Source organism: Eleutherodactylus coqui, chromosome 13 (genome assembly GCF_035609145.1).
Source record: "Eleutherodactylus coqui strain aEleCoq1 chromosome 13, aEleCoq1.hap1, whole genome shotgun sequence".
NCBI lineage: Eukaryota > Metazoa > Chordata > Amphibia > Anura > Eleutherodactylidae > Eleutherodactylus > Eleutherodactylus coqui.
Window position 1 is genome coordinate 73,178,877 of NC_089849.1, and position 15,813 is coordinate 73,194,689.

The 15,813-nt window shown below is 43.1% G+C and overlaps 1 protein-coding gene across 1 annotated transcript in view; it reads right to left on the bottom strand.

Moving 5' to 3' along the window:
- Window positions 1-7,779: 7,779 nt before the first annotated feature.
- Window positions 7,780-15,813, bottom strand: part of TIMP2 (TIMP metallopeptidase inhibitor 2) — a 58,306-nt gene continuing 50,272 nt past the window's right edge. The window contains exon 5 of the mRNA XM_066587654.1: window positions 7,780-10,907. Within this exon, the coding sequence (XP_066443751.1) occupies window positions 10,710-10,907 (198 nt within the window). The 3' untranslated portion in view covers window positions 7,780-10,709. The remainder of the gene's footprint in view (window positions 10,908-15,813) is intronic.

Consider the following 15,813-nt stretch of genomic DNA (forward strand, 5'->3'; position numbering starts at 1 on the left):
ATAATAGCAAGAAGAGGATGCAGTCGGCTGGAAGTGAGGTGACCCGGGGGACTGGAGGAGCCAGGAGAAGATGCGGTAAGAAGAATGCCGGAAGAGGAATAGGTAAGTATTGATTTTTTTTTTTATGACAGAACCCCTTTAAGCAGTAGGACCGTCCCTTGTTGCTATGGGCATTTCATTTGCGCTTCCTGTTTTGCGACAGGACTGGCCCTTTTTGCTACAGACTTTGGTTCCGAGTCCTTTTCCCGTTCCCCTTAAGTGGCAGGACCGCCCCTTTTTGTGGAGGGCCTCCTCTCAAATTCTATTCACATTTCCTCTTATGTGGTAGAACCGTCCCTCTCTGCGACCAGGGGCAGGAAGTTATATGTTGGGGATGTGGGGTCACATGTTGATGCCTTGTGCCCTGTTTCTCTACTGTGTTTTTGTCTCTGCCTCCAGCCTCGTTTGCAGTGATACACTTTCACTTCTGTACCAATACATAGCAAGGAAGTTTTTTAACCCTCTCCAATCCACTGTCTGACGTCTGAAGACATTATGATTTAAAGCTGTACAGCTCCGATGTTGGAAGACGTCCGTCGGGGTTCTCTTACTGTATATTGCCAGCCTCTCTGCTGTCGGAGCCTATCCAACGTGTCACCTCATGCAGTACTGGCCTTAGCCAGCATATAGCGCTGTTGTATAACAGCAGAAAATGAGTAAGCCCCCTAGGAAAACCAGAATACAAATTGGATTGGAAAGGGTTAAGGACAATCAGGACAATTCATTTAATACTTTTTTTACTCCTCTAGGGTGTTTTTTTCTGTTCGCTTGGAAACTGCTGTTTTAAGAGGACCGTAAAGCCTCATAGCAACAACTTCACAAAATCTAGGATAATGAACAGATGGATAGTGAAATTTGGTTCCAAGAGCAGCACAGTGCAAAGCAGAAGAATGAGGAAAACAAATGTATTTTTAGTTCCATATTTTCATTAAAGTTTCATATTTTCTAAAGCATTTTGGAACAGTTAAACAATACCGTCTCCGAGGCACGCCAATCACAAAATATGCCAGGCATTTTGTTTTACAGAGCAAATAATGCTGGAATTAGGAAATTAATGTATCTCTAGAGCTAATTCAGATTGGAACAATATACGGTATTAAAACAATGCTCCAGTCAGAGGATTAGTTTTTATAAAATGTCATATGCTGAAGACAGATCCATCCGGATCAACCTCTTTTCTTGCAAAGTTGTTCCAAAAGAAGGCAAAACTCTGTGGTGGAAGCCAATTTTCCTCTCTTCAGGGAAAAACCTCTTCTGACTCCAAATCAGAATGAATTCCTGGATCAACAAGCAATCCCCTCCTAATCTAGTACATAGAATCTGTAAGAGTACTTTCAAGAATGACATCCAGACCCATTTTAAATGCTTTAAAGGAGATGTCCCGCGCCGAAACGGGTTTTTTTTTTTTTTAAACCCCCCCCCCGTTCGGCGCGAGACAACCCCGATGCAGGGGTTAAAAAAACCACCCGCACAGCGCTTACCTGAATCCCGGCGGTCCGGCGTCTTCATACTCACCTGCTGAAGATGGCCGCCGGGATCCTCTGTCTTCATGGACCGCAGGGCTTCTGTGCGGTCCATTGCCGATTCCAGCCTCCTGATTGGCTGGAATCAGCACGTGACGGGGCGGAGCTACACGGAGCTACACGGAGCCCCATAGAGAAGAGGAGAAGACCCGGACTGCGCAAGCGCGGCTAATTTGGCCATCGGAGGGCGAAAATTAGTCGGCACCATGGAGACGAGGACGCCAGCAACGGAGCAGGTAAGTATAAAACTTTTTATAACTTCTGTATGGCTCATAATTAATGCACAATGTACATTACAAAGTGCATTATTATGGCCATACAGAAGTGTATAGACCCACTTGCTGCCTCGGGACATCTCCTTTAAATGAGTTATTCATGACATCCTCCTCCGGCAGAGAGTCACATAGTCTTACTTCTCTCACAGATGTATCTGTGCCCTTTAGATCTCTGGATTGGAACTTTGATCAGTGTTGCATCTAAGCCTTTAGAGCTGCTGAGTGAAGTGGTTAAACATCTAGGAAATGTTCTTTCCAAGATGGCCGAGAACCTAACATAAGAACATTGGTACATGGGAGTGTGTCATGGCCGATGACGGACATCAGGAGTAACTCTCTTGCAGCTGACTGCAGTCAATGGTATTCTGTGTCGACTCTGTGGCAGATGCTACACTATCACTTCATCCATCAGTGCCACCCAAAAGGTACACTGTTGCAGCTTGTCCGCCTCTTATAGGGACAGGACACACTCAGTATTCCTGCTACCAGCCAATCTGAGTCTCTTCCAGCTTATTTAAGGCACCCTCCCCTACTGAGGGTTTCTGAACAATAGGTTCTGCAAAGGTGATGTGGTTTCGTGATTGACTTTTGGTTTTGGCCCATGCCTGTTCACCCAGCTTTGCCATCTTCTCCTGCTCTGACCTTGGCTAGTACCTTGAACAGTGTTTCTTGTCCCGTGGGTAACCATCACAATGTGAGGGGAGAAGCTGTCTGCAGCACAGAACGGCTTCTCCTTACAAAGTGCTAGGAAACACAGCAGAGGAGAGAGGAGAGGAATAAAAGCAGGGCTGGGAGAGAGATCAATGGGAGTACAGGCAAGTATGTTTGAAGATCACTAAAAAATACTGTAAAAAAACAGTCTTTATAAACTGTTATATGGAACAGATGTGCCTGCACTAGAAAGAACAGTGCAGCTGAGGCCCTAGTACTCCCGAGGTCTATCATTAACAATGGCGAGGCCCCCCCGCCCCCTTAAATGGACGACCACAAGCAGTAACCTGACCAAAATCTCCCTATTACACCTAGCTGGACACCTAATATTCAGGGAGAAGATCCAAAAGGCTTCTCTGCATAATATATGCTTCCTGAGGTCTCCACCTCAACTATATTTGTTAACCCTCTCAATGCCCACAAAGCAAAAGACTGAAAGATCCCCTTTATAGCGCTGAAAGAAAGGCTTGAACACTGCTTGGATTCTTTTTATACTTCCTTATCTGCCATATGCAAATCTTTTTGTGCTTATTCATTTCACTTTATGTATTTATGTTTTCATTATAAATATTTCATTCTATTGCGATTGGTCAGCCAATTAAAGGGGTTGTCCCTTTAAGAAGAAGACCCGGACTGTGCAAGCGCGGCTAATTTGGCCATTAGACGCCGAAAATTAGTCGGCTCCATGGAAACGAGGACGCTAGCAACGGAGCAGGTAAGTGAAAAACTTTCGATAACTTCTGTATGGCTCATAATTAATGCACAATGTACATTACAAAGTGCATTAATATGGCCATACAGAAGTGTATAGACCCACTTGCTGCCGCGGGACAACCCCTTTAACACAATAGGTATAGGAATATTCTCTGTTCGTCAGTGTTTTACTGCTATAATAAGAATGTTCCAAATGTGTAAGTGATTCTTAGTCCTGGTGATTTTTAATTCCTTGAATTAATAAAGCTGTGTTCCACATTGAGTCCTGGAATTTCCTCGTCTTCTATTTATGAATTCAGTGCCCTTTGGCTGTTGTGCACCTGACAAGGGTAAAAAAACTAAGCAATCGCAGTGAGCTGGTTGTACGTGTGCTATTTAGGCCCAATATCAACGGCCCGCACAGATTCTGAGTGCGTCATTCTGCATAGAATTTGTGCATATCCGCAGCCATGGACATAAAAAAGACAATTTCTCACCTCTCTGTGTGGGTCTCCTCCTTTGCGGCCAGATCTTCTTTCTTCAGCACAGCGGATGTGTCCAGGCGTTCCGGCAGACGCGACCGGCGCAAGTGCAGTGCTTTTTTTTAATAAAATATCCTGCTTTCCCGTGACTCCTCTGCAGTGACAGCTGTGGACAGGCCGCGGATCGGACAGCTTCCATTGACTTCAATGGAAGCTATCCGCAGGAAAATGGAGCATGCTGTTATTTCCTCCCGCTTGTGAAAAAAATTACGTCCGCATGCTTTTTACTGCTTTGCAGGTACCCATGCATCCCTATGGGCGGCTTGATTTACGGATATCCCAAGTGGGTTCCGCAAATCAAATCCGCCTACCTTAGGGTTTGTAATAATAGCTATGAAATTGGGATTAGCTATTAATGTCCTCCTTCCATATAATGATAGTGTATGTCATCTATATAACAGCCTGTTACAAGGCTTGTATAAAAAGGTCTGACTTTGGCTTGAAGGAATGCTGCCTTCCAATAGGTGGCACTGTAGAGGTTTTATTCCATCGCCCTTATTTGCATATTACCCAGAGGAGCGTGCATGGCCATTTGAGTCTCCTCACTCACCGTCTAGGTGCTCTCCCTAAGGAGAAAAGATAGCGTTTCTGACGTATATAACATCTACATGCTACTATCTGGGAGTTGTAAGGATTATTCCTCGAAAGCGCACTGCATTTTCAGTATGACAGTATCCCTTTAAATACGATTTGCTGGAATGACATGTTTTTGCAAATAATCATCTATATATTCTGCGAGTCAATAAATCAAATCCAGCTACTATAGGATGTCCTGGCAGGTTTTACTTCTCTTTCTGAATTTTAGGAAAGAAATATATGACTAGAGTCTTAGGAAACACTACGTTCAGATATCTACATTATTACTCATCCAAAATGCCCTTTTTCAAATATCCTCAAGTAGGAGACTTGAACCTGCAATCTCAAGATTGCTCAGCTAATACACTGCTATACTTCTTTACTACAGTGTATTACCATTATTCCTGTATATGACAAACCATGACAAAACCCGACACCATTGACTGGTGTCTGGTTGCCAAGGCATCTCATCAGTCTTCCATGATGACATCACAGAGGAAGTACCCTCCCTTTCTTAACCTCATACATGCTGCAATCAACACTGAGTGAACAACAGGGATCGGTGTTCTTACCGACCCCTGCTGTTGTAGTGGGAAGCTAGCTGTCATTCACAGTTGGCTCCTGCTATGGATGGTGCAGGCTCAGCTTCTGAGCTTGTGCCATCCATATGATGTAACTATATGTCATTTCACTGTAACCTCTTCCCAGGTCAGATAGATAGATAGATAGATAGATAGATTAGATAGATTAGATAGATTAGATAGATAGATAGATAGATAGATAGATAGATAGATAGATAGATAGATAGATAACCCCCTTTAGGAGCCTGAATGATGTACTTTGGTGTTTCTGTTTATTTTAATGGCTAGGAAGTAATACGTTTCCCTTTTGTTAAAGGGTATGTTTGGTAAAGGTCATAAGGCCTGATACGACCAAAATTATTTGCTGCTTGCGATCCCTTACGATCACCTGATTAAGGGGATCATGGCCCTTGTGTGAACACTGCAGCCTTTTCAATGTTTACATCTCGGCACAATCCGGTCAATGTACAGAGCACTGTATTATTTATAGTGGCTGGTCTGAGTATTACAGGCTTGTCCCATTCACTTCAATGAAACAGGCCCGTAGTATTAACGGCTGCTATAAATAATACCGCATTCTGAGTACATACAGGATTGTGCCCAGATATAAAGAGTGAACAAGCTGCAGAGCTCGCACAAGCGGTGTAGCCCCTTCAATCAGCTGATTGGCAGGGATGCCGAAACCAGCCTTATACGGGAGAAAAACCTGCTTCAGTATGTAGGGCTGCGACTTTGGATTTATTTTCTTAGATTAAGCCATTCCACAAATATCTTCTATCTATGGCTAGCTTATCTCCATGCATTAATAATAGTAATACTCATTAAATAGCTGTAAGGCAACTGTGCTTGGCACACCACTACTTCTGTTATCCAGAGTTCATATTCATTAGTACATAACGCTTATACTACATGACTCCTAGGAGAGATTCAAATTCTTTTTAAATAGGACAGAGGAAAAAAAGTTTACCGCTCTGTCAACACACTTGGAAGGAATCACATTATCGTGAGAAAAGTAAGAGCAGGATTACTTCTATGTACGCCTGGGGGGAGTCACTCGCTCATTTTAAATGAAGCTTACCTACTGCATGCACAGAGCTAAAATAGGCATGCTGTAGCTGTGAGAATAAAACATGCAGTGGGGTAAAACATTCACAAAAACAAAATAGTTTTGGTCTTAAAATACCAACACTGAATAGAATATGGCAATTCTGATATTTCACGTAGACCAATGATAGTGTCATTCATTCAATCATTGCACCATGTAAACAGGGCGGTGATAAGCCAGCAAATGAGCAATAACTTGTTTTCCGGATGATAGGATCTTTTGTGCTGCTGCAAAAATCCTCATTAGCGGCAGCAGATCTCTCCATGTAAATGCTGGCAGCCATATCATTTATGGGGTAAGAACAATCATCTGTCCAAACAGTCTGAATCAGCCTGCGTGAAGGCAATTTAAATTAGTATTCATTTAAATTCTAACACAACTAGTATGGCTGTGATTGGTCCACCGAGTGCTGGCTCCGATTGGCTAAGCGCTGTGGTGCTTAGCCAACCAGAGACAGCGCTTCTTGGAGGCGGGGATTTACAAATTCCTGACCAGGGAGAAATGCCTGAAGACAGCGCTCAGGGACCACGGAGAAGACGCGCCGGAGCTGACAGTGCTTCTTAGGGTGATGATGCAGCTAGGACTTATTTTTGGGGTGGGGCTTATATTTCAAGCCACCCCCCCTCTCCCGAAAATCCTTGCACGTGGTACTACGATGTGCGACTTTGTAGCGGCGCAAAGTCACGTTATTGCCGTGGCAAAATGCAGCAATATCGCACGTTCCACCGATGTGATATTGCTGTGATTTTCTCGCATCCATATCGTGTCGCCTGTATGGAAGTGGTCTAATGTATTGAATAACTTTTATTAACTTTTTTTGCTTGGAGGCAAGCATGGCATTCCAGGACCAGTGCATTGACCTTTTTATTGGTTCCATTTTGAGGTATGTTATGGGTAAAGGAGATGATTAAAAAATGGCTATTTTGGCTTTTTAAATTTTTTCTACAGAAATTTATTGTACTGGATAGATGTAATACTTTATAGTACATGTTGTTACAGTGGTGGCGATACCAATAGTTTGGAGGTTTTTTGTCCTTTTAATGTTTCTCGATAAAAGCCTTATGTAAGAGGAAAAAAAAGTTTACTTTTTTTTTTTGTATAAATGTTCAGATTGGGCCGTCAGCAATAACTGCAGCATCTGTGGGGTTAAACAGTGTACAGGAGTTATTAGATAGCAAGTTCTCATCATTTCACTCTTTTTCTAGGAAAGAAGACCCCATATGTGACAATCAAGGAGTAAATAACTGGTGGGGGTTGATAGCATTAAGGAAATTGTATGTTACCACTTCCCTGGGACATGGGAGACACAGGAGAATCACAAATCTCTGCTGCAGGTTCATTCCACCTCCCGCTCTGTACACACTGACTGAAAAGTGACAGCTGTAAATTCAGTACTACCAACCCCACTTCAAACGGCTATAGCTTCAGTTCTGTAGCAGCTAACCTCATGCTTCGGGTGTCATTTTACAACCAGAAATGACAGCTTTAAAACAGCAACAACATATCAGTAGCACTAAAAGAACTGGAGCCACAGCTGTTTAAAATAAAACGAATCCCTATTTGTGCAAAACTAATGTCCTTTTCCTGCAGAACAAACAGAGGTCCTCCCAAACTGTAGGCAAGTTAATCCAGCAGTGCAAGTCTTCTAGCTCCCATGAAAGTGTAATATCTAGGCTGAACAGAAAACAGTCTGACAGGTTGACACACAGTAATAATGGGCCAAAATCTCTCCAATTGTCAGATAATACTTTTTTAATGGCACCGATGAAACTTTCACATACAGAATTTGTCATCGAGCATCGGAATGAGTGCAAAGCACGGAACATGCAACTTTCCCCTTCTCTCTCCACAAGTCTCAGACTTTATTTTCAGCAATAAAATAATAATAAAAACACAAAAAGATAACAAAAGCTTTAAATTAATACTTGCAGCAGAAAAAAAAAATACACATTCCGTTTTTTTTATACTTACCAAGCAAGAACTCTACAAATAGCATTACTGTGATTTACAGTATACTTGTTTGTACAAAGGGGATTGGCTTGACACAAGGACCATAAAGCCATGTCAGGAATAAAAAGGGAAATACCAAATAGTATGATATAAATATGATAAAAAGTTTTCTAGTAATGAGGGATTAAATATTCCCAAAAAAGCTATACAGTACATCAGGCACGTTTAACATTCTCTCCTGTGCATCGTAAAAGGGTTTGGTGCTATGTCTGTGTATACGCAACGTATGCCCTGTTGGGCGCAAGAAGGTGTGCGAGTTAACCTGTGCACATTGGACCAAGGTAACTGTTGACGGTGTGTTAATAAAGAGGGTACAGTGTATAGAGAGTGGGGTGCGCTATGTGTCCTGTGTACTCTGAGATATGATATGGTGTGCGTAATGTACGTTCTTCTAGTTTACCGTTAAGCATGTCTGGTATCTACAGTTCTTCCACACGGTTTAGTCCTATATTATGATAACTAAGAATACTGCTGAGCTAGGATGCAGAGTGCACATGGCTTATATGGCTGCCGTCACAATGCGACACATTTACACCGCAATCGACTTAAAAGAATACTAATGCTAAATGTTCAGTCCGAACTGCTTACAGATAGCATGCTGTAGCATGCACAAATATATACGTAAAGGTGAAACGTAGAAGAATAGCTTTACTGGAGTTCAACAGGAAAACATTTCAATCCATTTTTAAAGGGCTTGGCTCATCGAAGGCTATTTGAGGCATAGCACTACCGTATGCCACCAATGCTTAACCGGCAGGGATCCTACTAACCACCTCTAAAATATAGTATCAGTGCTCCTAGGTATCATGGACACTGGTATCATCTCCGTGAGGACAGGGTGGGCGGCCATGGGCAATCATGGCTTCCCATTGAGTTGCCATGTGATGTGAGATAAAGTGACAAAAGTGCTTACCCAGTGTCACCGCCACTTTGGACATTGTTGCCCAAACATTGGTGGCCTATCCTAATGGCGTCAGTCATGTCTTTGATAAGTCAACCGCTTTAAGAAAGAAAAAGTGACATATTTAGGGTCCATGGAGGGAAGACATTAGGCATCAGTAAGAAAACTGCCTTACAGGATACTTAAATTCACACTTTTTACAATCCACTTAGATGATAATATGGTGTACGCTAGAAAAAGAGGGCAGTTTTCATTGGTTTTCTCGCAAGCTGATTACAAAAAGTTCTTAATGAAATCCACATGTTTATGTGAAACCTTTTTTTTCTCTCCAAAACATTATTTTATTTCAAGTGTAACTGCCCCTTTTAAAAACTTTTGACATGTTAAAAGTTTTGATCAAGTTTTGAGACTCCCTTTGATCGTGCAAATAAAGGGGCTGCAGTGCTCATTCAAACACGGTCAACCTTCGGCTGACTTCGCCGTTTATCGGCTCCTCTTGGCAGCTGAAGACGGACCCATAGATGTCCACAGTCCATCTTTTGCTGCCGAAAGGAGCCAACAAGCAGCAAATACAGCTGAAGGGGCAGTGTTCGAAAAAGCCCTTTCATTTGAGTTATCAGCAGGGGTCTCAGCACCTGGTCCCCCACTGATCCAAACTTTTGACATATCGCTCGCTCTAAGATGTCAAGTTTTTAAAAAGTGCAGTTACACTTTGAATCATATTTGATGATGTGTCTACTCTTCTGACATGTCTGTTTTTAGCAAACTATTGAATTCCTAACAAAACAAAATATCTGGAATTTTCTTCTCGCTGTTCCGCTGTTATTATAACTGGGAGTGTAAAAATAAATTGACAACTGGATGTCGCCATTCCCCTTGTCAAGGGGGTGTGTCCCTATGCAGTCTGACACTGTCAAATCAATGCTCACAGTGACAATACACCTTTTTGTTAAGCTAGATAACACCCAGTTGTCAATATATTTGGACATTTCCCGAAGTAATAGTAGAGGAACAGCACTACCCAAATTTGTAATAAAACCCAGCGTTGTTTATTCATGGAAATTACAAAAATTAACTAAAAAAAAGACATGTCAAGAGAGCAAATCTATGCAAACCCTTTCTTGTACTACTGAAGTCAGTGCAATATACAGCATCATTCTTGCAACCTTTAGTTTAGCATTAGCGTTCCTTTAAGAACACTCCCAGACAGTCTCTAAAAGAAAAATCACCAGGTACTGAAAACTTGAAGAAATTGGTGAAAATTTGTAAAATGAAAGAATTCTTAGAATTGCACAGTAAGCCGACCCTGCTTAGATTGCATGAGAACACTAATACTAGAGGGTAAGGATGGGCAAACAGAACTCAGAACTTGGACCTCGCTTTGCAGGTTATCCTTTTTGGAAAGGGAATCGGGCACTTGGGGAAAGTCAAGGAAAGGACTGTAGACCAGCTACACTGAATAAAGGGATTCTCTATGCGGCCTTGTGCGCTCCGACAAACTGTATGATAGGGAAAGTGGTGAAAGGAAGTCTAAGAACTAGGGTGGAAGCAGAATCCATCCTCATCCTGATCCATTTAATCCTTTCAGTGCTGCAATGTTCAGCAATGAAGGGGTTAAACCCCTGTCCCATGACAGCTTGCAGTCCAGCTTCTTCTGTTCAGCCATGTGACTTGCAGGAACTGATCTTTACCTGGACCAAAAAAAAAATTTTTTTTTTCAGAACTGGTGAGTGGGACTTGCACAAAATGAGATTTAGGGGTCCTCTATGTCGAGGAACTCCTGTTTTGGAGGGGCAGTTCCCCGGTACCAGGAACAGGATCCATCACTACGCTTAATGCAGGCATAATGTTTTGCCTGCCGTCCATTTATGCTCTTCTCTGTCATCCAATCTGTCCAGAGACACTCATCTTGGGAAGAGACATAACAGGGGATCGAAGGGCAGCGTGAGATCTGCGGAGACAAAGTAGACGGATCAGGATTACTATGTACAATTCTTACTACATAACCAGTCTTTGCAGCAAAAGCATGTGGTAAGGCTCTGCATTGCCATTTCTGTTCCTCGGTTCCATCATAAGAGCAAAAAAAAAAACGGAATTGACAAAGTACCTGTTCTGTCACATAACCGGAACCACAGACTTATAATGACGTCCACTGAGTTCTATGATGGTGTCCATTATTGTATCTGAAAAAACAGCTGCATATTGTGCTATTATTTCTGGCAACATATACAGGATGTAGTCATGAAGACCGATCGAGCATTATATCTCAGTACTGGTGGCCTTTATTGAAATAACAATAGTGTACTTGAATAAAAAGACATGGACGCCCTACACGATGGTATTGGCCACCGGAGCATGGATTTAGGTTTAGTGTTGTGGACCCTGCAAGAGAAAGAGAGTAAAACCCAACCACAAAGTTGAAGAGATAAAGAATAAAACCCAATTGCAGAGTTGAAGAGTAACACATGAGAAGCAGAAATTCACTTTCCACGTCTCTCTTAAGTCCCGTGGAACCAGTGCTAGGAAAGTGTATTTGAAGTGGCCTTATTCTTCTACGATAGAGGCACATCATCCAGGAAGGCCTCCACCGTCATCTGCAGGAGATTTGGATGCTGCTCTGCGTTGAGAGTTGCTGAAATGAACACAGGTCCAACAAGAAGATCGCGCCAAATTCCAACCCGCACCTTCACGCTGACGTTTGCACTGCCTTCGGATTAAGTTATAATTATACTAGTAATCTGCATAGCATCTGCACTGAATTGGTACTTTGCCGTTCACTGACACGGTCCTGCAATGACAGTGTCAGCCCTGGACTGCAATGTCGAATGACTCTAAGCATGTATCGTAGCAGAAGGAGGTCACTTTGAGTATGCTTTCCTTACTTCAGTAATAGCAGAGGTCCCAAGGGACTTGGAGAGACCTAGAATGCAGATTTCTGCTTCTCACATACTAGTTTTCAACTTTACAGTTGGGTTTTAGGCTCTATCTGTTGCGGCTTGTAGGTTGCAACTGTGTCGTGGCATGGTGGCCTCGACGCAGGCCAAGACCTGTTGCCTTGTTATGCAGGACAAGGATTAATGCACTATATGCAGAGACTGCTGGGGGCTGTCTCTTTTTGCTGCATGGATGCATGCTGGATTAGTCATGCCTGGGAGAAGGTTTGAGGCGCGGTTCTCTAATTGCTCTGCCAGTCCTCAGGTGTGGAGTAGCTTTATATTCTCACCCCTCCCTTTGCTCAATGCTGCTTATTCCGTTTCATAGAGGAGTAGTTGGAGTGTGGAGCTCCTCTGTGCTTGGTGTATTGCTAATTCAAGTAAAGTGCTGCAGTTTCCTTTTCCGTTGTATTTCTGTTTTCATTTCTGTATTGCTTTGCTGAGTCGGTTCACCTATCCAGGGGCTCTCATAGGGACAATCAGGACCCAGGAAGAAGATCGTCGGGCCGCCTTTATAGAGGCGATGACTCCGTTTCTAGGCAGGAACTCTTCACTCCCCTGCTTGGTTAGGGCCAGGCTTCCTTCTCCCAGGGGTGGTGTTACTGTTCAGCATAGCGTGGTATGCTTCTGTTTCCAGCAGTGGGTACGTTATCTTACGCCGTGCTGAGCGTAGTACTCTTGTGTCGCACGAGCTTTACATTTTGCTTTACGTACTCCTGTTGTGGTGCACACTGTTCTACATCAATCAATATTATTTTCAACTGCAGTAGTTGTGGGCGTCATCCTGCATCCATGCTAAGTGTGGTGCTCGTGTGCCGCACTGACTATCTCTAAGGGCCACAACACAAAATTAAAATCTGTGTTCGGGGGGGCCCCCATGCGCCATACTATTCAGTGCATCCATGCCTGCCTATTCGACTACACCATTGCTATTTCTGTATTGGACACCAGTACTGAGATATAGCGCTGGATCAGGCTTTTTGATTACACTGTATATTACTGCAAGAAAAAAAATCAATATGCTCAAGATAGACTGTTTTCCCCTGTGAGAGTTCCTTAGTGTCCCCATTTTTATGGCTATATTGTCATTAGAAAAACTAAGTAAAACTCTTTGAATTTTATAGTTTTACATACCAGAACAGAATTTTAAAAAGCTGGTCCTCGGACGGCCTTAAAATGAGGTAAATACAACCTCAGCTAAACAAAAACTAAGCCAAAATGCAGAAGCAGTGTGTGAAAAATAAAGTAACCCCATGAATCAATAGCTTGCAGAACTAGCATTAGCAGCAATAACTAAAAGTAATCATTTTCTATATAACTTTATTAGTTTCTTACATCATTCTGGAATTTTGTCCACCTCTTCTTTATAGAGTTGCTTCAGTTGATTGGGGTGTACAGGCAATTTACGCACAGCTCTCTTAAGGTCCCACCACAGCATTTCAATTAGGCTGAGATTTGGACTTTCTGGGAGATTGTAACACCTTAAAGGGGTTGTCCCGCGAAAGCAAGTTAATTTAAACACTTCTGTATGGCCATATAAATGCACTTTGTAATATACATCGTGCATTAAATATCGGCCATACAGAAGTTATATACTTACCCCTCCCCCCCCCCGGTGTTAGCGTCCCCGTCTCCATGGCGCCGACCGAAGCCTTCTTCTGCCTCGATTAGGCGCTTAGATTAGACAGCTGGTCTGCGCATGCGCAGAAGACCTGTGCGGCGCCATGGAGACGGGGACGCCAACACCGGGGGGTGGTAAGTATATAACTTCTGTATGGCCAATATTTAATGCACGATGTACATTACAAAGTGCATTTATATGGCCATACAGAAGTGTATAACCCCACTTGCTTTCGCGGGACAACAACTTTAATTCTTTTATTGTTTAGCCATTCTGTAGATGTGAATTTGCTGGTGTGCTTGCGATCACTGTCGTGTCCCAATTCTAGCAAAGCTTTAGGCTTTTGTTTACATGGCCTCACATTTGACTCTAGAATATTTTGCTATATAGAGGAATTCATGGTCAACTCCATGACTGCAAGGTGCCCAGGTGCTGTGGCTGCAAAGCGAACTCAAACCATCACCCCTCCACAACAGTGCTTGACAATTGGTATGTGGTGTTTGTGCCGATATGCTGTGTTAGGATTTTGCCAATGGCTGAACACTACAGACTAGCAAATTGGAAAACTATCTGCTTTTATATAGGTAGCCCCACTTGCTGATGATCAAGTATTAAGGGCATTTGATTAGTAGCACCTGGTACTTAAAGGAGATGTCCCGAGGCAGCAAGTGGGTCTATACACTTCTGTATGGCCATAATAATGCACTTTGTAATGTACATTGTGCATTAATTATGAGCCATACAGAAGTTATAAAAAGTTTTATACTTACCTGCTCCGTTGCTAGCGTCCTCGTCTCCATGGTGCCGACTAATTTTCGCCCTCCGATGGCCAAATTAGCCGCGCTTGCGCAGTCCGGGTCTTCTGCTTTCTTCTATGGAGCCGCTCGTGCCAGAGAGCGGCTCCGTGTAGCTCCGCCCCGTCACGTGCCGATTCCAGCCAATCAGGAGGCTGGAATCGGCAGTGGACCGCACAGAAGAGCTGCGGTCCACGAAGACAGAGGATCCCGGCGGCCATCTTCAGCGGTAAGTATTGAAGTCACCGGACCGCCGGGATTCAGGTAAGCGCTGTGCGGGTGGTTTTTTTAACCCCTGCATCGGGGTTGTCTCGCGCCGAACGGGGGGGGGGGGTTAAAAAAAAAAAAAAACCGTTTCGGCGCGGGACATCTCCTTTAATTTTTCACACACTGATCTGCATTTTGGCCTAGTTTTTGTTACATAAAAAATGACACAGTGTAATTTGTCATGTTTTGCTTTTCATCTGAGGTTGTATTTACCTAATTTTAGACATTCTAAGGATCTGATTTTTTTTAATGTCCTGATACATAAATCATAAAAATCAAAAAGGGTTTTTCTCATGACCCTGTCTATACAAATCAAATCCTAATTAAATCAGGACAGGACCTGCAAGAAGTCCTTTTTAATATAGCTAGACCCCTACTTATCAGGTAGTTATCCCCTATCCTGTAATTAGGGGATAACTTGTTTTCATGGGGCAACCCAAACTATTTTTTCAAATAGCCTACTAAAGAATTCTGAGCTCATAGAAAAGAAGTCCTCTATTCGGGACATCCATGAAATAGCCAGAGAGAAGATTGGCTACCAAGAGTCGTCTCCTCCTCTGGAAGACCCAGGACATCCATGCATTCCATACATTCACCCTGCAGGGAGAACTGAACACTTGCTGCTACATTCTGCCATTGATTACAGCTGATCATTTAGGGCTGCAGTAGGGGAACACCCTGAGATCACCATAAAAGTAGTATACGTATTTGGTCGTATCATATCTGTAGGTCGATTTACACGGAATGATGATTGCTCGAGATTCGCTCAAATGACAGTTTGATTGACAGTTTTGAGCGATCATCTTTGCATAACTCAAAGTCCCTAATTAGCTACTTAAGAGTTAAGTAGGCGGAGCGGAATGCCGCCGCGATAGCTCCGAGAACAAAGAAGCTGTTTTGAATATGCAAACAGCTGCATTGTTCTCGGAGCTTTCAGCTGGAGTCCCGCTGAGAACTGCCAGAGGGATACCAGCTGAAAGAACACTATCAGCATCGTCCGCTGAGAAAATCAGCGTGCGGCGCTGATAAGAGTCATCGGTGATTTCTAGCGTGCATGGACGGTGCACAATGACCACGCATTTAGACGCCATGATTATGGCTCAAAAGACGGCTTTTGAGTGAATTTTAAGCGATAATCGTTGTGTCTCAATGGGCCTTAAGACGACTTTTAGATAATGTCACACAGAATTCTTATCTCCTTGCATCATTTACGGCATATACCAGAGAAACAAGGATTTGATG